General features: G+C 40.0%; 1 protein-coding gene across 7 annotated transcripts in view; it reads left to right on the plus strand.

The window, feature by feature from the left end:
• Positions 1–23,480, plus strand: part of AIG1 (androgen induced 1) — a 282,222-nt gene that overhangs the window by 254,511 nt on the left and 4,231 nt on the right. For all 7 annotated transcript variants that reach the window (XM_063666677.1, XM_063666675.1, XM_054492250.2 and 4 more), the window contains one exon: positions 18,131–18,294. In XM_063666677.1, the coding sequence (XP_063522747.1) occupies positions 18,131–18,294 (164 nt within the window). The remainder of the gene's footprint in view (positions 1–18,130; positions 18,295–23,480) is intronic.

Here is a 23,480-nt window from a genome sequence, read left to right on the forward strand (position 1 = left end):
ACCAGCTAACATCATAATGACAGGATCAGATTCACACATAACAATATTAACTTTTAATGTAAATGGACTAAATGCTCCAATTAAAAGACACAGACTGGCAAATTGGATAAAGACTCAAGACCCATCAGTGTGCTGTATTCAGGAAACCCATCTCACGTGCAGAGACACACATAGGCTCAGAATAAAAGGATGGAGGAAGATCTACCAAGCAAATGGAAAACAAAAAAAGGCAGGGGTTGCAATCCTAGTCTCTGATAAAACAGACTTTAAACCAACAAAGACCAAAAGAGACAAAGAAGGCCATTACATAATGGTAAAGGGATTAATTCAACAAGAAGAGCTAACTATCCTAAATATATATGCACCCAATACAGGAGCACCCAGATTCATAAAGCAAGTCCTGAGTGACCTACAAAGAGACTTAGACTCCCACACATTAATAATGGGAGACTTTAACACCCCACTGTCAACATTAGACAGATCAACGAGACAGAAAGTCAACAAGGATACCCAGGAATTGAACTCAGCTCTGCACCAAGCGGACCTAATAGACATCTACAGAACTCTCCACCCCAAATCAACAGAATATACATTTTTTTCAGCACCACACCACACCTGTTCCAAAATTGACCATATACTTGGAAGTAAAGCTCTCCTCAATAAATGTAAAAGAACAGAAATTATAACAAACTATCTCTCAGATCACAGTGCAATCAAGCTAGAACTCAGGATTAAGAATCTCACTCAAAACCGCTCAACTACGTGGAAACTGAACAACCTGCTCCTGAATGACTACTGGGTACATAACGAAATGAAGGCAGAAATAAAGATGTTATTTGAAACCAATGAGAACCAAGACACAACATACCAGAATCTCTGGGATGCATTCAAAGCAGTGTGTAGAGGGAAATTTATAGCACTAAATGCCCACAAGAGAAAGCAGGAAAGATCCAAAATTGACACCCTAACTTCACAATTAAAAGAACTAGAAAAGCAAGAGCAAACACATTCAAAAGCTAGCAGAAGGAAAGAAATAACTAAAATCAGAGCAGAACTGAAGGAAATAGAGACACAAAAAACCCTTCAAAAAATAAATGAATCCAGGAGCTGGTTTTTTGAAAGGATCAACAAAATTGATAGACCGCTAGCAAGATTAATAAAGAAAAAAAGAGAGAAGAATCAAATAGATGCAATAAAAAATGATAAAGAGGATATCACCACCAATCCCACAGAAATACAAACTACCATCAGAGAATATTACAAACACCTCTACGCAAATAAACTAGAAAATCTAGAAGAAATGGATAAATTCCTCAACACATACACCCTCCCAAGACTAAACCAGGAAGAAGTTGAATCTCTGAATAGACCAATAACAGGAGCTGAAATTGTGGCAATAATCAATAGCTTACCAACCAAAAGAAGTCCAGGACCAGATGGGTTCACAGCCGAATTCTACCAGAGGTACAAGGAGGAGCTGGTACCATTCCTTCTGAAACTATTCCAATCAATAGAAAAAGAGGGAATCCTCCCTAACTCATTTTATGAGGCCAGCATCATCCTGATACCAAAGCCTGGCAGAGACACAACAAAAAAAGAGAATTTTAGACCAATATCCTTGATGAACATTGATGCAAAAATCCTCAATAAAATACTGGCAAACAGAATCCAGCAGCACATCAAAAAGCTTATCCACCATGATCAAGTGGGCTTCATCCCTGGGATGCAAGGCTGGTTCAATATACGCAAATCAATAAATGTAATCCAGCATATAAACAGAACCAAAGACAAAAACCACATGATTATCTCAATAGATGCAGAAAAGGCCTTTGACAAAATTCAACAACCCTTCATGCTAAAAACTCTCAATAAATTAGGTATTGATGGGACATATCTCAAAATAATAAGAGATATTTATGACAAACCCACAGCCAATATCATACTGAATGGGCAAAAACTGGAAGCATTCCCTTTGAAAACTGGCACAAGACAGGGATGCCCTCTCTCACCACTTCTATTCAACATAGTGTTGGAAGTTCTGGCCAGGGCAATTAGGCAAGAGAAGGAAATCAAGGGTATTCAATTAGGAAAAGAGGAAGTCAAATTGTCCCTGTTTGCAGATGACATGATAGTATATCTAGAAAACCCCATTGTCTCAGCCCAAAATCTCCTTAAGCTGATAAGCAACTTCAGCAAAGTCTTAGGATACAAAATCAATGTACAAAAATCACAAGCATTCTTATACATCAATAACAGACAAACAGAGAGCCAAATCATGAGTGAACTCCCATTCACAATTGCTTCAAAGAGAATAAAATACTTGAGAATCCAACTTACTAGGGATGTGAAGGACCTCTTCAAGGAGAACTACAAACCACTGCTCAAGGAAATAAAAGAGGATACAAACAAATGGAAGAACATTCCATGCTCATGGGTAGGAAGAATCAGTGTCATGAAAATGGCCGTCCTTCCCAAGGTAATTTACAGATTCAATGCCATCTCCATCAAGTTACCAATGACTTTCTTCACAGAATTGGAAAAAACTACTTTAAAGTTCATATGGAACCAAAAAAGAGCCCGCATCGCCAAGTCAATCCTAAGCCAAAAGAACAAAGCTGGAGGCATCACACTACCTGACTTCAAACTATACTACAAGGCTACAGTAACCAAAACAGCATGGTACTGGTACCAAAACAGAGATATAGATCAATGGAACAGAACAGAGCCATCAGAAATAATGCCACATATCTACAACTATCTGATCTTTGACAAACCTGACAAAAACAAGAAATGGGGAAAGGATTCCCTATTTAATAAATGGTGCTGGGAAAACTGGCTAGCCATATGTAGAAAGCTGAAACTAGATCCCTTCCTTACACCTTATACAAAAATCAATTCAAGATGGATTAAAGACTTAAATGTTAGACCTAAAACCATAAAAACCCTAGAAGAAAACCTAGGCATTACCATTCAGGACATAGGCATGGGCAAGGACTTCATGTCTAAAACACCAAAAGCAATGGCAACAAAAGCCAAAATTGACAAATGGGATCTAATTAAACTCAAGAGCTTCTGCACAGCAAAGGAAACTTCCATCAGAGTAAACAGGCAACCTACAAAATGGGAGAAAATTTTCGCAACCTACTCATCTGACAAAGGGCTAATATCCAGAATCTACAATGAACTCCAACAAATTTACAAGAAAAAAACAAACAACCCCATCAAAAAGTGGGCGAAGGACATGAACAGACACTTCTCAAAAGAAGACATTTATGCAGCCAAAAAACACATGAAAAAATGCTCACCATCACTGGCCATCAGAGAAACGCAAATCAAAACCACAGTGAGATACCATCTCACACCAGTTAGAATGGCAATCATTAAAAAGTCAGGAAACAACAGGTGCTGGAGAGGATGTGGAGAAATAGGAACACTTTTACACTGTTGGTGGAACTGTAAACTAGTTCAACCCTTGTGGAAGTCAGTGTGGCGATTCCTCAGGGATCTAGAACTAGAAATTCCATTTGACCCAGCCATCCCATTACTGGGTATATACCCAAAGGACTATAAATCATGCTGCTATAAAGACACATGCACACGTATGTTTATTGCGGCATTATTCACAATAGCAAAGACTTGGAACCAACCCAAATGTCCAACAATGATAGACTGGATTAAGAAAATGTGGCACATATACACCATGGAATACTATGCAGCCATAAAAAATGATGAGTTCACGTCCTTTGTAGGGACATGGATGAAATTGGAAATCATCATTCTCAGTAAACTATCGCAAGAACAAAAAACCAAACACCACATATTCTCACTCATAGATGGGAATTGAACAATGAGAACACATGGACACAGGAAGGGGAACATCACACTTCGGGGACTGTTGTGGGGTGGGGGGAGGGGGGAGGGATAGCATTGGGAGATATACCTAATGCTAGATGACGAGTTGGTGGGTGCAGCGCACCAGCATGGCACATGTATACATATGTAACTTACCTGCACATTGTGCACATGTACCATAGAGCCTAAAGTATAATAATAATAATAATAATAATAAAGAAAAAAAAAGAAAATTTGGTATATATACACCGTGGAATACTACTCAGCAATAAAAAGGAATGAAATAATGGCATTCGCAGCAACTTGGATGGAATGGTAGACCATTATTCTAAGTGAAGTAACTCAGGAATGGAAAACCAAACATCATATGTTCTCATGCATAAGTGGGAGCTAAGCTATGAGGACACGAAGGCATAAGAATGATACAGTGGACTATGGGGACTCCAGGGAGAGTGGTACGGGAGTAAGGAATAAAAAACTATACATGGGGTACAATGTACACTGCTCTGGTGATGGGTGCAACAAAATCTTAGAAATCACCACAAAAGAACTTATCCATGTAATCAAACACCACGTGTTCCTCAAAAACTATTGAAATGAAAAATAATAATTTTTAAAAGAAGATAACAAAGCTAAGAGTTGGGTTTCTTTTGAAAAGATAAACAATATCAACAAGCCCCTAGCTAGATTACCTTTTTAAAAAGAGAAGACTCAAATAAATAAAATCAGACATCAAAGAGGAAACATTACAACTGAAGCAATAAAATGAAAAGATGTTAAGGGATTATTATGAACGATTATATGCCAAAAAACAGGCAACAAAAGCAATAATAGACAAATGAGACTGCATCAAATTAAAAAGCTTCTGCGTAGCAAAACAATCAACAAAGTGAACAGGCAACTTATGGCATGGGAGAAAGTATTTGTAAATTATATCTGATAAAGAATTAATATCCAAAATCTATAAGGACATCATCCAATGCAATAGCAAAAATAAATAAATAAAAAATAACCTGATCAAAAAAATGGGCAAAAGGCTTGAATAGACATTTCTTCAAAAAAGACACACACGGCCAGCAAATATACAAAAAGGTGCTCCCCTTCACTAATCATGAGGGAAATGCAAATTAAAGCTACAATAAGATATCACCTCACACCAGTTAAAATGGCTATTATAAAAAAAAAAAAGAATGAGTGTTTGCAAGGATATCGACAAAAGGGAACCCTGGTACACTGTTGATGGGAATGTTAATTGGTGCAGCCACTATGGAAAACAGTATGGAAGATCCTCAGAAGTAGAAACAGAACTACCATATGATCCAGGATTCTAGGTATATACCCAAAAGAGTTGAAATCAGGGTCTCAAAGAGGCATCAGCATTCCCATGTTTTTGCAGCATTATTCACTGTGGTAAGGACATGGAAACAACCTAAATGTCCAATGAGAGATGAATGATAAATAAAAGATGTATAGACATAGAATGGAATATTATTCAGCCCTTAAAAAGGAATAAATCCTTCCATTTACTAAAATGTGGATTAAACCGAAAGGACATTATTCTGAGTGAAATAAACCAGACTACATGATCCCACTTATATCAAGAATATAAAATAGCCAGTCATAGAAGCAGCAAGTAGAATGATGGTTACCTGGGGCTGGGAAGGGAATTAAGGAGGTGTTGCTCAAAGGGTACATTTCAGTTATACACGGTAAGTCCTGGAGATCTATTGTACAGCATAAAAGCTGTAATTAACAGTATTCTACTGTGTACTTAAAACTTGTTAAAACTTGTTAAGCGAGTAGACTTTTTTTTATTTTTTATTTTTTGAGATGGAGTTTTGCTCTTGTTGCCCAGGCTGGAGTGCAATGGCACGATCTTGGCTCACCGCAACCTCCGTCTCCCAGGTTCGAGTGATTCTCCTGCCTCAGCCTCCCGAGTAGCTGGGATTACAGGCATGCGCCACCACCCCAGCTAATTTTGTATTTTTAGTAGAGATGGGGTTTCTCCATGTTGGTCAGGCTGGTCTTGAACTCCCGACCTCAGGTGATCCACCTGCCTCGGCCTCCCAAAGTGCTGGGATTACAGGGGTGAGCCACTGCACCCGGCCGCGAGTAGATCTTATGTTAAATGTTTGTATCACCAAGAAACAGAGAGAGGAAGCTTTTACAGGTGATGGTTATGTTTATGGCACTGTTTATGGTGATGGTTTCAATGGATTTATACTTACCTGCAAACTCATCAACATGTATACATTAATTATGTGTACCTTCTTGTACATAAATCATACTTCAATTTTTTAAAAATGAATTAGGACAGACACAGTGGCTCACACCTGTAATCCCAGCACTTTGGGAGGCCAAGGCGGGTGATCACTTGAGGCCAGGAGTTCAAGACCAGCCTGGCCAACATGGCGAAACCCCATCTCTACTAAAAATACAAAAATTAGCCAGGTGTGGTGGCACGTGCCTGTAATCCCAGCTACTCAGGAGGCTGAGGCAGAGAATCTCTTGAACCTGGGAGGCAAAGGTTGCAGTGAGCCGAGGTCACTTGTCCAGCCTGGGCGACAAGAGGAAGGCTCTGTATAAAAAAAAAAATTAAAATGAAATGAAATGAAATCTAGAAGGAACCGCTGAAAGGGTTGAATGTGGCTTCCTCTGGGAGCAGAACAGGGCATGAAGAGGAAACTAAAGGGCAGTTGGTGGGGCAGGGAGTTTCTGCTTTTTTAATATAAACATTTTAGAACTTTTGATGGTTTCATTCTGATAAACATTGAAATGAACTTTAGAAAGGAACACTGCAACACAACTGGGAAAAAAATCTGACACCACCACCCCTCCCTTGCTTAGTGAGGGCGTGATACTGTGGTGTCATCTAATGTCTGTGTTGCTGATAGACTGGGAGCTCTGTCACAGGGCAGGGACCACATCTACTTCATAGACTGCTGTATTCACAGGTCTGACACCTTCTAGGCGCCAATACGTATTTGTTGAATGAAAAAAATATATAAGAAACATTTCACAGTGGTAGAAGCAGCACCCAGAGGACAGATGTGACAAATGATACAGAGATAGCCTTACTACAGTTTGACATCAGGCACTGGCATAGAGCAGGAGCTCAGAAAGGTCTGGAAATTTGCTCTTTATTAAAGAAGGTTGGTGATGAGAGAGAGAGAGGTTGGTAGTCCAAGGAGGTAGCGAGATCAAGGAAGACATTATCATGGCTGGGATATCAGGACATTGTTTGTAGTACTAAAAATAAGCATCTAGTGGAGGGAGGGACATAAGCGATGCCAGAGAGAGACACTGAAGATAATTTCTGCAAAATATGGAAAATTATGATTTTCTGTTGTGGAATTTCAGATGTTCTTCCTCCTCCCCCTCCAGAGCTAGCAGTTCTGCCGTTGTTTTGATGATTGCTTGGGCCGTTACAGTGCCTTGCTAACCACACTCCCTACCTCCCTTCTGAAAGAACACGTGTTCTCTACAATGTTCGATGTGTCTACTTAATGTTTGGCATCTATGTGCCTTGAGAAGCTCCAAATGATTCCAGTTAAGCAAAACAGGTCATGAATGTTATTCAGGGGAATTCAAATTGAATTCTCTCCAGGGAAACATCACCATAAAACCAGGTAGACTGTAGAAAGTGGGATTCATGGAAACACATCACTTAAAATCACTGTAGACGTGTGCCAGGAGATGTGTTGGAGGAAAATGTTCTGAAGGAGATTATTGGCCTCCTTTATGGATTAATCACTCTGATATTTGTGATTTAGAATCAGGAAGAAAGCACATTACCTCATTACAGGAATTCATTCTGGGAGGCATTCACAATTTGCCTCTTTCCCCAGGGATGGGCGGAGGGACTTGTAACCTTGAAAACATTCTTGCATGTCAGAAGTACAGAAAAATATTATATATTTCTGCATAAGGAAAAGCAGTGGAAAGTTTTTGTTTGTTCTGTTTGCTTGTTTTTTTTTTTTGATCTAACATAAATTGACTATGCCAAAAACTACATTATCTGATGACCACGTCTCTAAGGTAGGCAGTATGGTTTATAGCACTTTACTAAAAGGGAAACTGAGGCTCAGTGAAGTTAAATAGTATCCAAGGTGAACTAACAAATTTGTGGATGAGCTCAGAGTTGATCCCAAATATACGTAGGCAGGACCAGTTAATCGCTGATTTCATAACTACGTAGGCGGGACCAGTTAAATTTGTGATGCCCAGTGCAAAATAAAAATGTGGAGCCCATTGTTCAAAAATGATGCAAGACTTTCAAGATGGTGACAGCATATCCTTAAACCAAGTGTGATCCCCTTCTGAGCACAACACCCTGTGTGACTGCACAGGATACAAATGCATAAGCCTGCCCCATGTATAGATACCTCCCAGATTCTGTACATTTGGGCTAGCTCCACTGAAAAAAAATTGGGACAGCTTTGTTGAATCTTAAACTATGATTATGCCTTAAAATATTGTCTTGAAAAATACTGTTAAACCCACTGTATATCAAAAATGGACTTCTACAATGATATTTGTACCTGAGTTAGAGATGATTTCGATATTATTTCAGATTGGCTCCTTCTATTTGATATTGATGCATTAATTTTTTGGCTTTACCATACACTTCACTGAGGAGACCATTTTGAGCCCTGTTTCCATCTAAGCTGATGTCCTTTGTCCTATTGCTGGGACCTACAGGCTGTTCATCAGGAATCTTGGCAGACCCCCACACACACTGTGACCCCCTCACAGCCACGCAATCCCCACTGCTGCTCACCCCACCGGACACAGAGTGAAGACTCAAGAAATATTCATTGAATAAATGAATGAGTGCATGAACTCTAGGAAACTGCAGCAGAATATCAGATTTTCAAAAATGGAGCAAGAAGCAGTCTCCATGCAATCAATACTCAGGCAATGGTCCAAGGGACCTTTAGAATGGTTCTAAAATTAGACCATTAGGTCTCAAGAGAGGGCCAGGTCTAAAATCAGCATTTGAGCCAAAAGTCAAACCTGTCCTTGAAAAGTCCTTCAGGAGCTTCAGGTTGGAGGTACCATGAGAGGCTCACAGAAACCTACTGGGTGAGAAACTGATGCACATCCCATATCTTATCCCACCCTGGGGCACATGCTTATTGCCTTCCAAGCCATGCAGTAAATTCCAGTAGGTTAAATGCACATGTGATGTAACTGTTTCTTAAGAGGTAAGTCAGTGCCTTCTCTGAAGGAAGTGTTTATTACTTTATGTCTGCAGCGTTTCTTCCCCCTCCTCAGGGGAAGTTGTAAAATTCTGAGCTCTGCATTTTATAAGACACTTAGTCTTGCGTTAAAACTTCACCCAAAGTGATTTATCTTGCATCTTGCAACATTTCTGTATCTCACACATTTTCTATAATGAGCATGAATTACTTTTATAGTCAGTGGGAAAAAAACTTTACAGGGAGATTTTATACTTAGATCATTTTTTGGTTCTGAGCAAAACATTAAAAGAAAAGCTTTCCAGAGCCTTGTCCCCATCCATCACCATCTAGCCTTCAGAGCAGTACAGGAGCCTGGCATCCAGGCTGAACACTAAACTGCTGAAGTGTGTATCTCAGATTCTCCACTTACTTAATCTGTCTAGGCCTCAGTGTCCTTATCTGTAAAATGGTACTAATACAATACCTTCTCCAAAGAGCTGCTCATATAAAGCCTTTAGCACATGTGCATTCAGTGTGGTTAGCTAATTAGCTCTTATTGCGTATGAGTCTGTGTCTTCAGTGCTAATAGCCTAGATCTCAAGCAACCTAATTCCTTATCTAAATGTGAATAATAGAGCAAGTTTTTAAATCCTCTTTAAAGTAATCTGAAAAATAGAAAGGTGACATAGCTAGAAGGGTAAAGGATGATATAGCAACCTCACTGCACTCCTCAAGGGCTCCAGTGACCACCCCAACTCATGACAGAATAGGATGAAATTTGGCCATGTAGCAAAAAGAGCTACTGAGCTTGACAATGTCATTTTTTCAACTGACTATATATCATTTATATCCAGTCAACATCCAAAGTAGATTCGAATGTTGTACATACCACTTGGAATCTGAAAATGCTTTCCCTTCCACTTTATTGGTGGCAAACCAGTTTTCTAATAATTCTCTATGAAGACCCTGTGCTAATAGATGCTGTGTATCTTTGAAGCACTTGTCCCTTGGCTTTACAACATCACACTTTTCTATTTTGCTTCCCTGTTACTAGCCCATCTTTCTTGATCTCCTTTTTAGGCTCATCCTGCTTGACCTTGTCCCTTAAATCTTAACCTTTTCCAAGGTCCTCTCATGGGCCCACTTCCTTCAGACCCTGTACTCTTCCTGGGTCTCAGTGTGTCCTGATAGTTTCAACCACAATCTTTTTTTGCCAATGAACTTGATACCTGTATTGCCTGATCGGTCCTTTCTTCAAAGTCCAAATCCGTAGAACTGACTGCCTTCAGAACATCTCCACTTGGATATTTTACAGGTACCTCAAACTCAACATGTCCAGACTGAACTCATCATCCCTTCAAACAGGCTCCCTTACAGCATTCCCTTTCTCAGGAAATGGCAGCTGTTTCCACCCTGCTAATCAAGCCAGAAATCTGTGATTAATCCTTAACTCATCTCAGTTTCCTCATTGCCTAAATCTAATCAATCACCACGTTGTCTTAACTCTATTTGTTAAATCAGTGCCTGTCAAATTTCTTTTACAGGCATACACACATAACTGAAATAGAAGTTTCACAAAATTATTCTTATCATCATTATATGCAAGGCCCTGTAATATTTTCTCTTCTGTTCGCATCTGTTACTGTTTTAAAATGCTAGTAACAGTGAGTTACTGACAAATGTTTAACAACCAGCTAGGTCTTCTGGAGGCAAGGGAGGGAATACCTGATGTGTAGCATTTGCCCATATCCTTGGTGTGAATATTCCCACCATGGCTGAATTCAAGCTACCGACCAACCAGCTTGCAAACCACCTAAAGATTTAACAACCAGCTCTCATGACAATCTCCAGCATGCCACACTCATGACTCAACAGTTTGATAGACACTGGTCTAAGTGTTCTTAAATCTTTCAGCTAATTTTCATTGCCAATGCTATTGTTCCTCTCCTAGCCGCTACCATTTCTGATACAGTTGGTTCAGCTCAATCTGATCTATTTCAGATTTATTTCATATTTTCAGAGACTTTCTATTTGCACACTAGGATGGAGTCTACAATTCTTACCATGGCTTAAAAATCAGCCCATGGTTTGGCACCTGCCTGCTCCTTCTGCCCTCTCTTCCTTGATCACAACAAAAGTGTTCCCTTCTTGAACTTCTGGGAGCGTTCTCTTGTTCTCGGTTCTTTAGACATGCCTTTTTTTGGCTAGAAAGTTCTTTCCTCTCATCTTTACTCAATGAATTCTTACTTATCCTTTCTATCACAGTTTAAATGCTACTTCATTCATTCTTCTAGTGTGTGACAGGCATTCTGATAAGTGCTGAGGATCCAAGGAGAGGTAAAAATAAACACAGTCCCTCACCCCACAGAACTTACACTGTAGAGGGGGAGAAACATATTATTTAAATAAAGATATTCGAATTTAAGTATGAATAAAAGAGCTTTAAAAATGAACGAGAGCCCTAGTTCTATAAGAACTTATAAAAATCTATCCTAATCTGATGGATCAGGGGAGACTTTCCGTGAGTAACTGATAATTGATCAATTGTACCAGTTGAGCTAATATAGAAAGGATACATATAACCTAATTATTCTAAGTGGTGGCTAACTAACAGTACGGGCAGGAAGAAGAATATGTGAAAACCCACATTGCAGGAGGGAACATGACAAGATCAAGGAACCAAATGAAAGCCAGTGTGACAGGAATGCAAAAAGGAACAGGAGCAAGACATGGGATGGGGCCAAAGAGACAGAAGCCACTCTATGAAGAGCACTCTAGACTTTGTTGAAACTTTGGGTCTCTAACAAAAAACCAGTGGGAGGCCTTTGACATGTTGAAAGCAGGGATTTGGTGTGTTCATACTTCTGGTTTGGAAAGATCCCTCTGGCAGCAGTGAGGATGACATGGAAGGGGGAAAAAATAGATGTAGAGACAAATTAGAAACTATCACAGTCCTCTAGACAGAAATGCTTCTAACACAAATTAAGATGCTGGTGATGCACATGGGAAAAATCAACATATTAGAGAGATGTAAGGGGTAACCTTGATAAGACAAGATAAATGGATTGAACAATTGCTACGCTCTTCCTTTCCATCTTGGGCCTGGCAGAATGGTTCTCACAAAGAAGGGTGGTGAGACAGAAAGGGCCATTCAGCCGTCAACAAGGCGGTGACCTCGTGATGATACACCATCAACGTTCACAAGCGCGTCCATGGAGTGGGCTTCAAGAAGTCTGCCCCTCGGGCACTCAAAGAGATCTGGAAATTTGCCACGAAGGAGATGGGAACTCCAGATGTGCGCATTGATACCAGGCCCAACAAAACTGTCTGGGCCAAAGGAATAAGGAATGTCCCATACTGTATCCATGTGTGGTTGTCCAGAAAATATTCTGAGGATGAAGATTCACCAAATAAGCTCTTTACTTCAGTTACCTATGTACCTGTTACCACTTTCAAAAATCTGCAGACAGTCAATGTGGATGAGAACTAACTGCTGATTGTCAAGTACATCAAATAAAGTTATAAAATTGTAAAAAAAAAAAAAAAGAATGGATTAACTAAATGCGATGAAAGAGAGGGAAGTATCAAAGATGACTTGCAATGTTTGAGTTACAAAACTGAATGAATGATAGTACTATTTGCAGAAATAAGAAATACTGGAGGTTTGGGGAGAAAGAACATGATTTTGTCTTTAGATATATTGAGTTTGAGGTATCTTTAAGATGGGCAAAATGAGATGTCTTAAGAACAGTTTGATAAACTGCCTAGAATAGAGGAGAGAACTGGGTTAGGATATAGGTTTGTAAAATACCTGTGTATAAGTAGTGAACATGATGCCATAGCCATGAATGAACTCATCAACTGAGAATGCATAAGAGAAAACAGTTTGGAAACCAAGATTTAAGCAAATCCAAAAATTAGTGGTAGGGTAGTGAAGGGTGCACTGACAAAGGGAAAAGGAACAGCCAAGTGGTAGGAGGAAAACCGGGAGAAACTGATGTCAAAGAAGCCAGTATCTTTTGATCGAAGAGCAAGAAGAGATGCCAGACTGCTGTGGGTGAAAGTGAGTACAATGTACAGATATGGCGTCAGTGAATCTGGACCACTTATCGGAGAAGTTTGCTTTTGAAGAGGAGAGACATGAGTAGTACTTGTGAAATATTTGGAAACTTTTGGTTGTGCTTTAATGAAAGGCATCTGAACATATTCATCAGCTATGAAAAACATTGGTTTGAAAGAAAGTTAAATACACGAGAGAAAAAAAGACTAAAGGCAAGTTTAAAAAAAGTTGGGGAATAATCCCCGTGTACCCATGGCACACCTACACTTACCCTTTCTTAATTCTGACTACACTTGTAATTGTTAATTATCTGTATTTCTCATTACACTGTACTCCATGAGGACAGGAATTAGCTCTGCCTCATTTACTTTTTTTCATCGATGCATTATAGATGTACACAGTTTCAAGGTACATGTGTAATTTAATTCATTCATATAAGCCATTTCCTTTTATCATTTGTGAGTAACAAAGCACTCAGGAGGCATGAATAAATGTTACTTTTTTAATTGTACATAAACGTGAATGCAATCGGAGGTACATTTAATAAAACAGACAATCCAAAAATCTTATTATACTAATATGTGCATATATATGTATGCACACATATCATGGTTATTGATTTCTTAAGCTAAAATTAAAATTGGTACCATGACCGTAAGCATATGTTATTTGATCACTAAGACAAGAAGACCTTAGAAGGAGAGAAATTAAAAGTCATCCAAGAACTAAGCACTCTCCAGATAGATGGGCAAGGCCATGAGTCATCTTTGTGCAGAGAATTGAGCCCTGATAAAAATCAAGGAAACAAATGGTGAAAGCACAACTTGTTAAGACAAGTGGATGCATCATTCACACTGATCCAGGTGAAACCCCAAATAACAGGATTTCTTTATCTGAGATGGTTTGATGACCTACCAAGTTAAGAAAACCAAACCAAACCAAACAAGAAACGCTCAATTCCATTTTGGAGACAATATTGAATGCCTCGTTTAGGGAAGCAAGTCCATGCAGCAAAAAAGAAATCAGATGTGCACTTCTTTCCCAGCTTTGCCAGTTTTATGATAAGTTCTTTAGTCTGATCTCAGTTTCTTTATCTGTTTAAAGAGAATAATCATACCTAATAGGGAGGTTGTACAAAGTAAAGGAGATTGCATCTCATGTTTATAGGCACCACACTCAGAAGAGCTGTCTGCTTCTCTGCCTCGTAGGTTGCAAACCTGAGAATTTCACATCACATTGGCAGCTCTGACATAGTCTCATTTATACCCTATAAGCTCTGATTCATACAATAGTACAATGAGAATGCCATGCTATATCTAGAATTGCTGAGAAGACTAGATGACATTGTGTGCTGAAGGAACTTTGTGAAATACAAAGAACTACTTAAACAAGTAGTCAGCAGATGACAGCCGGTGTGCCAAATCCAGCCCACCACCTGGATTTTTGTTTGTTTGTTTGTTTTATGACTCAAAAGCTAAGAATGGTTTTCACATTTTTAAATAGTTGAAAAAAATCAAAAGATGAATATTTCATGATGTGAAAATTACATCAAATTCAAATTTCAGTGTCTATAAATAAAGTTTTATTGGAACACATCCACACTCGTTTACATATTGTCTATGGCTGCTTTTGCACTACAATGGTGGAGTTGAGTAGTTGTGATCAAGACCATATGGGAATATTTACTATCTGGTTCTTTACAGAAAAGGTTTCCCTACTCCTGACTTAAATTAAATATAGTGACAGAAAGCGTAAAGATTTTAGGGATTTTTTTGAGATTTAAAAAAATTCGTAAGTTATTGGTGAAGTGTCTGCCATATAGTAATGGCTCAATAAACAGATGTTGCTGTTTATATTCCTTCATTAGATTATTAATTCAACAAATAGTTATTGAGTGCATACTCTGCCAGATACTGCTCCAAGAACCACAGAATACAGCAATGAACATAATTGGACAAAATTCCTTTGCTCATTGAATAGACAATAAACAGACAAATAAAAATAAGTAAAGTATATTATATGGCTGGGAGAAAAAATAAAGGGAGAGAGAATAGAGAGTTTGAGGGTAGAGGTTGCAATTTTTAGATACAGTGGCCAGGGAAGACATCACTGGAAAGGTGACACTTGAGTGAAAACCCGAAGGACACAAGGGAGCCCAAGGGAGTGCTGTGGGGGTGGTGAGGAGTATTGTTCCGGGCAGGGGAAAAATACAAAAACCCAGAGACAGAGAGAGTTTAGAGTGCTTGAGGAACACCGAGGAGTTGATGGACTGGAGTGGCTGGGAACGATGGGGAGAATAACAGGAAATTAAATCAGAAAACTGCTGGGTAGGGCCTTGAAGAACCATCTAGGGACTCTGGCTTTTACTCTGAGTAGGAGAGGAAGCAAGTTTTGAGCAGAATAGTGGCATGGCCTGACTCACATTTAATCCAGATCCATCCGGCTGCTCCAGTGCAAACACCCTGTAGCATAGACTGATTAAAATTTTATAAGTTGATTTGCAACATCAATTACAGCTTAATGGTATTAAATTGGGGGAATATTGCGTATTCTCTCCATGGAAATTAATAAACCACTTGATGGGTACACAGCACCTTCCTTACGTTATTTAAGACAATGTCAGAATGATGAAACTGCTTCTAATTTATAGACAAACAATATGATATCTCAGAATCCCACAGGGTAGTTCTAACCGTTTAATTTCTGCTGATTCTCACAACTGCTTCAGCTTTTCTAACAGAATCTTTGGACTAACATGGCCTCTTTTTTTGATACAAATATTTTCGTTTGGACAGTGATTCAGGTTGACCTGGACGGACCTAGAGAATGCCTCTTTGCTGTAAGATTGCTCCTCAATCTTTCTTTCATTACGGCTTCCCTCTACCAAGGAACCTTTGTAGACATGTTTTTTTTCCCTAATTTCCACCACAGGAACATTTTTTATTGTGCTAAAATATACATAACATAATATTTATCATTTTAGCTATTTGCAAGTATACTATGTAATGTCCTTAAATGTATTTACAACATTGTGTAACCATCACCAGTATCTATACCCAAAATTTTCTCATCATCCCCCACATAAACTCTGTTCCCATTAAACAATAACTCCCTGTTCTCCACTCCCCCGAGCCCCTGGTAACTGATAGATACCATGCTTTCTGTCTCTATGAAATTGCCTATTCTAGGTACCTCATATAAGTGGAATCACACACAATATATGACCTGTGTCTGGCTTATTTTGCTTAGCATAATGTTTTCAAGGTCCATCCATGTTGTAGCTTGTATCAACATTTTACTCTTCTTTATGGCTGAGTAATATTCCATTGCATGCATATGCCACATTTGATTGTTCACCTATTCATGTGTTTCTATATACATATGTGTACATCTGTGTGTATGTATATGTGTGTGTGTGTGTATATGTGTGTGTGTGTATCTGTGCTTTCTACATAAAAAGTGTAAAATTGTTTCACCACCCCAACCCCAGAATGAATTTTCACCTGCAAGAGGAGTGGGGATATTACCCTCAATGATAATGCAGGTTCTCAGGTATAGATCCCCAGGTTTCCTGCCAAAAATGAGGTACATGTGTAGGTAATGTTTATTATTATTATTATTATTATTATTATTTTGACACCAAGTCTCACTTTGTCGCCCAGGCTGGAGTGCAGTAGTGTGATCTCAGCTCACTGCAACCTCTGCCTCCCAGGGTCAAGTGATGCTTGTGCCTCAGCCTCCCAAGTAGCTGGGATTACAGGCGCGCACCACCACGCCCAGCGAATTTTTGTATTTTTAATAGAGATGGTGTTTCGCCATGTTGGCCAGGCTGGTCTTGAACTCCTGAACTCCTGACCTCAGGTGACCCACCCTCCTCAGCCTCCCAAAGTGCTGAGATTACAGGTGTGAGCCACTGCACCCTGCCAGTAATGTTGATATATAGATAAACTACTTAGAGTGAAGCCAAGGATAAGGAAAATGACCTCAGAGCACATAAGTATGAAAAGTCATCTTTATTCCCAATGCAATAGAGTTATCTGTATTTTATTTAGTCTTCACAATTTCCAACAGTTTATAAAGGAATGTACTCAAGATTGTTTGGAAAACAGCTGTAAGCAGTCATGTCAGGACCAAGCCAATGGAGCCGATATTCTAACTAAACTTCTGAAAGCAGTGGCAATTCATGATGCTACTATTCCCACTGAGTCAAAAATATTTCTGGAACACAAAGAGAATGATTAAGTAAGTATGTAAAATAGGAAAAAAAATGAAATCAATGTCACATCTGAAGATCAGAGGAGTGGGAAGCTGGTACCTGCTAGGGTATGCATGGTTGTGCCAGCATATGGCATGAATGTTGGTGTCTAGTTGGAAGGCCATATGGCAAGGTATCTGGCACATACTCACCTAGGTCTTATTCTCCTGTGGTTGCCCAATGCCATATTGTCTCATCCTGTAAAGAAGAGATTTAAAAGATTGTTGAACACTGTTAATAAAGTCAACCATTTCAAATACATGACCAGATTGTTTAACAGTGTTAATAAAGTCAACCATTTCAAATACCCTTCAAATATCATCAAAGACAAGGAGAGACTGAGAAACTGCCACAGTATGAGACTGTGGAGATGTGAAGACTGAAGACCACATGGGGTCCTGGATTGGATCCTGGAACAGAGAAAGGACATTCACAGGAATACTGGGAAATTCTGAATAAAGCCTATAATTTAGTACTGTCATATCAATGTTAATTTTTTAATTTTAGTTAATTGTCCCAGGACTATACAAGATGTTAACATGAGGGGAAGCTGAGTGTGTTGTGCTTCTTCTGTGAGTCTAAAATTATTTCAGAATAAAAAGTAAAAGAAAATAAACAACAACCAAGTTTCCAGTAGCTCCTGAGTATCAGAAGCGAACTTGAGACTGGCAAATGCTGAAGCATGGGGAGAGTGAGGGAGTATATATTTGCATCATAGCAGCTTTGATGCCTGCCATAAGAGTGACTCCTGTCCTAGTCTCCTTTCCAATTCTTTTGCAGGGTGTGCTGGGTGCATCATGTAACTGGCATGTGGGTGTACCCTTTCCTGGAACACATTGGCCCAGGAGCCAGAATCATCTTCTTTGGGTCTACAACCATCCTAATGAACTTCCTGTACCTGCTGGGAGAAGTTCTGAACAGCTATATCTGGGATACACAGAAAAGTAAGTATTGTCTGAGGGAACATAAAACAAGAGAATTACTGCCGGCAACAGTCTATGCAGAGACTGAGGGAAAATTCCACTGTAGCCTCTTCTTTTAGCCTTCACACAGGATCTCCTATAAAGAGCTCCATTTTTAAAACTACAATATGAGTTTAAGAGCTGCTGACAGTTACCTGAAAGGTTTACTAGTCACTTGGTCTTATTAGCTAGTAAAACGTCCAAATCTAAAGAGGAAAGAGGCATGTCTATAAAATTTTATAGGGAAAAATGTAGTGTTAGCAAAAAATATATATTAGGGAAATTTGTCCTCATTAACAACACAATGCTGCCTTAGTTAGCTAAAGGGACCTCAAATTAAATAGATACATTATTAAATGTAACCAGTCTTCTTTAAAGTCACCCAGATCTCCACTTTCTATGTGAGTGCAGTCACCTGGGAGAGGTCTCACTACCATTCTGCTAGAGCTCTATCTAAGCAGTGTGCGATGCTCCGGCCACCTTGACTCACCAGTGGCTGTCATATGGAAAGTCTGATAGTGGCAAAGAGCTACACGCAGTAAAAGATAATACTTCGTGGCTGGAAAAACTCTTTTAACCTGCGATTTGATTTCTCTTTTGTTTCCATTTACGGTAGATCCTCCATCTTGGCAAGGCACGTAATCTTATCCAAGCTGTGCAAAACCTGTCCAAAGTGTATGTAAAATAACATAAAAATTGAAAGGTGGAAAAAGTGCCAGAACAGACATGTAGTGATTGAGTCCTGCATGAAAATACATCCAAAGGCAAGATGGTTTGGAGATTTTAGGAAGCCCTGGCTCTTTCCTCTGACACAATCACAGCATTCTAGACATCCCCAGTAAATGGACTCTGTGGCACAGACATTGAGCACCCTGCTTTGTGCCAGAAACCCTACCAGGAGCTCAATCGAATCAGACAAATAAAGCACAGTGAGTGCATGGTTACTGTGCGTGGTTAATGAATCAGACTTTTGTGTGTGTGGGTCCTCTAAGATTGTATGTGTCAGGGTATTAGCCAATGTTAAATGGCGCAGAGGAATTTGAGGGTTTCTTTTCTCATCAGCTTTTGATTTTAATCAATGTTCTATTAGAAAAAGTACCAACATTTTTAATTCTGTTCAGGCCACAGCTTGGGGAACCAGACACTAATCTTTTAATAATATTCCACCTGTTCAATGGAAATAATGATCTTTCTCCATTAATTTACAGAAGTATTTAGTTACTTGACAAAAATATTTTGAGAACAAAATATAAACCTTTCTCAGCTTCTTGAGAGAAAGGCTGTATTTAAACTTAAACGAATGTGTCCAATATATGTTATTCAGGAAGTACTTAAGTACCTGCTTACACTTGACTTGATTGACTTGACAGTCATCTGGCCACAGTTCTACTACTTCTATGAGAGGATGACCTGAAAACCACTAGAGAGAAATATCCACTCTACATTAATAGAATACTGCTTTTTAGCAGCTTTGAATGAGGAGTTAAAAATGAATAATGAAATTAAGGTTTTTTGAATGATTTGTTTAATTTATGCCATTCTCTTAAGTAACATAAGGATTGACTAACTTTTTTAAAAATTCATTTTAGATATGAAAATTAAGTTTATGTACCTAGGACCATCTAGTTAGTTCCACAGAGACAGATGTTTTGTGCCAAGTAAGTATCGTCCTCATTTACAAGAGGGGTCACAAACTGATGGCTTCCCCCAACTTCTGCCTAACAAATTCTGTTAGGCCTACATCGTGGAATTTTTGTTTTTGAATCAGTATTTTAAAATTGGGTGATTTCGGCTGGGCACAGTGGCTCCTGCCTGTAATCCTGGCACTTTGGGAGACTGAGGCAGGTGGATCACGAGGTCAAGAGATCGAGACCATCCTGGCCAACATGGTGAAATCCCATCTCTACTAAAAATACAAAAATTAGCCAGGCATGGTGGCGTGTGCCTGTAGTCCCAGCTACTTGGGAGGCTGAGGCAGGAGAATTGCTTGAACCCAGGAGGCAGAGGTTGCAGTGAGCTGAGATTGTGCCACTGCACCCCAGCCTGGCAACAGAGCAAGACTCCGTCTCAAAAAAAAAAAAAAAAGGGAGATTTCACATAAAGGCCAGATTTTCAGCTTCTTAGGAAATATTTTAAGATCTGGAAACACAGAGCCCACTGTTCTCTTCTGGTGACAATGGTTTAGAATAGAGTATCAGTTATCCCTTGGCCAGGCACAGTGGCTTACACCTGTAATCCCAGAACTTTGGGAGGCTAAGGTGGGCGGATCACTTGAGGCCAGGAGTTCAAGACCAGTCTGGCCAACATTGCGAAACTCCATCTCTACTAAACATAGAAAAATGAGCCGGGCATACACGCCTGTAATCTCAGCTACTTGGGAGGCTAAGGCACGAGAATCGCTTCAACCTAGAGGCAGAGGTTGCAGTGAGCCAAGATCATGCCACCACACTCCATCCTGAGCCACAGAGAGAAACTGTCTCAAAAAAAAAAAAAAAAAAAAAAAAAACAGAAAAGAAAAAAGAATTGAGTATCAGTTATCCGCTTTAGATGACTAACTTTCCCTCGTTCTCACCTGGCCACTTTACTCAGTCACATTAGCTGCCTGATTCTGTTAGCTGTTGAGTCAAAAACTACTCACTAAAAGCAATGTGTTAGGATGAATTGAGGACATGGGAGTACAGTACTACAATCCTGATTATTTCACATCAGTTACTGTACAATCCCCCAAGAAGAAGGAAGATTGCATTGGAGCCACCCTCCTTTTTCCATAATGGTTTTTAATAGCTCAACTCTGTCTACTTGGGTAACTTATGTTAGCTACAACTTCAAGATAAAAATCACATTATTGCAGAATCTTACTGCTGAAAGAGAGATTGGAAATCATCGAAACCAACCCTTTCCTTTTACCAAAAGTAACTGAGGCCCCAAAATCTTAAGTGACCCTCCAGAATAGGTGATGGCAGAGCCAGTGCCTTCTAACTGATGTTCAGTCCAGTCTCCAAATTTCCCCTTTGTATAAGGATACCAGTTGTATTTGATTAGGGCCCACCCTGATAACCTCATTTGTAAATACTTTATCTCCAAGTAAAGTCACATTCTGACTTTAAAACCACATCCTGGGGGTTAGGATTTCAACATATGAATTTGGAAGCGGGGGACACAGTTCAGCTCATAATACTTCACTCTCTCCCCACCAGAATACATGTCCTTCACCCAATGAAAATATTCCATCCCAACAACCCCAAACGTCTTTCAGACATCAACTCTCAAGTCCAAAATCTCATCTTAAATATCATAAAATTGGGTATGCGTGAGACTCAGGGTATGAGTCATCCTGAAGCAAAATTGTTCTCTAGCTGTGTGTGAACCTGGGAAACCAGACAAAAAGTTATCTGCTTCCAAAACAGAATAGTGGGACAGGCATAGAATATACATTCCCATTCTGTAAGGGAGAAGTTGCGGGGAAAAAAAAAGAATCATGGTTCCCAAGCAAGTCTGAAGCTAGCGGGGGAAATTCCGTTCCATTTTAAGGCTTGAAAATAATCCTCTTTGGCTAGATGCTCTGTCCTCAGGGCTCACAGGGGAGGGGATGCATAGCCCTGCCTTCCAGGCGCAGGGTCACAGGAGCCCCACCCCCACAGCCCTGGGCAATAGTTCCACCCTCTACAACCAAGGAGGAGCCAGTCACTGAACCATCTTTGAAGCCATTGGTCCTTCATTTCATCCTGTCTCTGTCCCTTTCAGTCCATGCTGTCAATGTTTCTGCTGGTATAAAATTCTCAAAAACCTTATTGGCCTCCCATGAAAGTCACGGGGTTCCAAGCAGTCAGACAAGAGGGCACTCCGCGGATCTTTTTCAGATAACCATCTCTCTATTTCTGGCATCTACTGTGGAGGCTGATTGGATCCGTGAGTCACGTACCTAATTTCGTTAGCACATGGCTGTCCAGCCACACCCTTGGCATTCTCTCCCAATCTGAGGTACTGAGGGTTAAGCACTTCGATGTAGCAGTTTGGCGGGGTGAGGGGGAGACACAATTCACAGCTGAAATATTTCTTTACTTAAGCTAAGACTTTATCCCAATTTTGGTATATCTGACCAGTCTTATTAAAGCTACATTTTGTAAGACCAGAAATGAGTCTTTTCAAAACCAAAAGGTTGGTGTGAGGACAGAGAAAGTAGGCAAGCGGGGAGACAGGAGAGGTCTATGTGTGCAGAAACCTGCACCTCTTCTCCTCCAGCTACCCGTGCAGGTCATTTCCGCCCAGGCCCATCCAGGTCTAGCGATGTCCCAGCACTGCCTCCTGGTGGAGCCCTCCACCGGCCTGCAGGAAGGGCATGTGACTGACTCCCTCAGGGCCCAGCAGTCTTGTCCCCTCTGGTCCCAAAAGTATATCCTGCCTCCGCTTTGCGATAGGTTTCTTCCTGCCCTTTGCGTGGAAATTTTATCTCTGGTTCTTGCAAACATTATTTACAGCTGTCTAATTTTTTCTCTGTACCTCACAGCTGCCAAACTAAAGTAGGTGGGAAGCCATTTTCCCTCTCTAGGTCAATGAATATCCCCCCCCACCCCCGTTCTCCACCCGCGCTTTTGAAGATTCCAGCACTGCTGCCAAGTCAACCCATCTGCAGGAGAACGCTTTGGAAAAAACAGACTTTAAAAAGAAAAGCAAACTGCTCTTAGCCCCTGATAGCTTCTCCACAGGAGAGGGAATATGGACAGAGCTGAGGTTCAAGACACATGTGCTGTTTGAGCTGAATCTATGCTGTTTTCTTCTTTCCGTGGTTACCCAACAACGAAGGCGTGTTGTACCTTCTTGCCTTCAAACCTGTTCCTCCTCCCGTCAGATGTCCTTACTCCTCAATTTGAAGTTTTCCTTCATAGGATTTCTGAGAAGGACTTTGGAAAAAGTGCTCCAGATCTCTGCCAGTTCCTTAGCCATGAAAACCAAACATAAAAGACCATCTGGGGACATTCGTTAAGAGCACGTTACCCACATTCCACCACCACTACTCTGACAGCACAAAACATATACCAGGAGCTGGGGTTATGTGGTGGGGGAGTCCTTCCCATTGTAAGCCCTAACATTATGACCCTCTGGGGTTAAATTTTATAATTTTCATATTGTGGAGTCCCATATTTTGTTCTACTGCTTTCCACTAGTCC

Source organism: Pongo pygmaeus, chromosome 5, assembly GCF_028885625.2.
Source record: "Pongo pygmaeus isolate AG05252 chromosome 5, NHGRI_mPonPyg2-v2.0_pri, whole genome shotgun sequence".
Taxonomy (NCBI): Eukaryota; Metazoa; Chordata; class Mammalia; order Primates; family Hominidae; genus Pongo; species Pongo pygmaeus.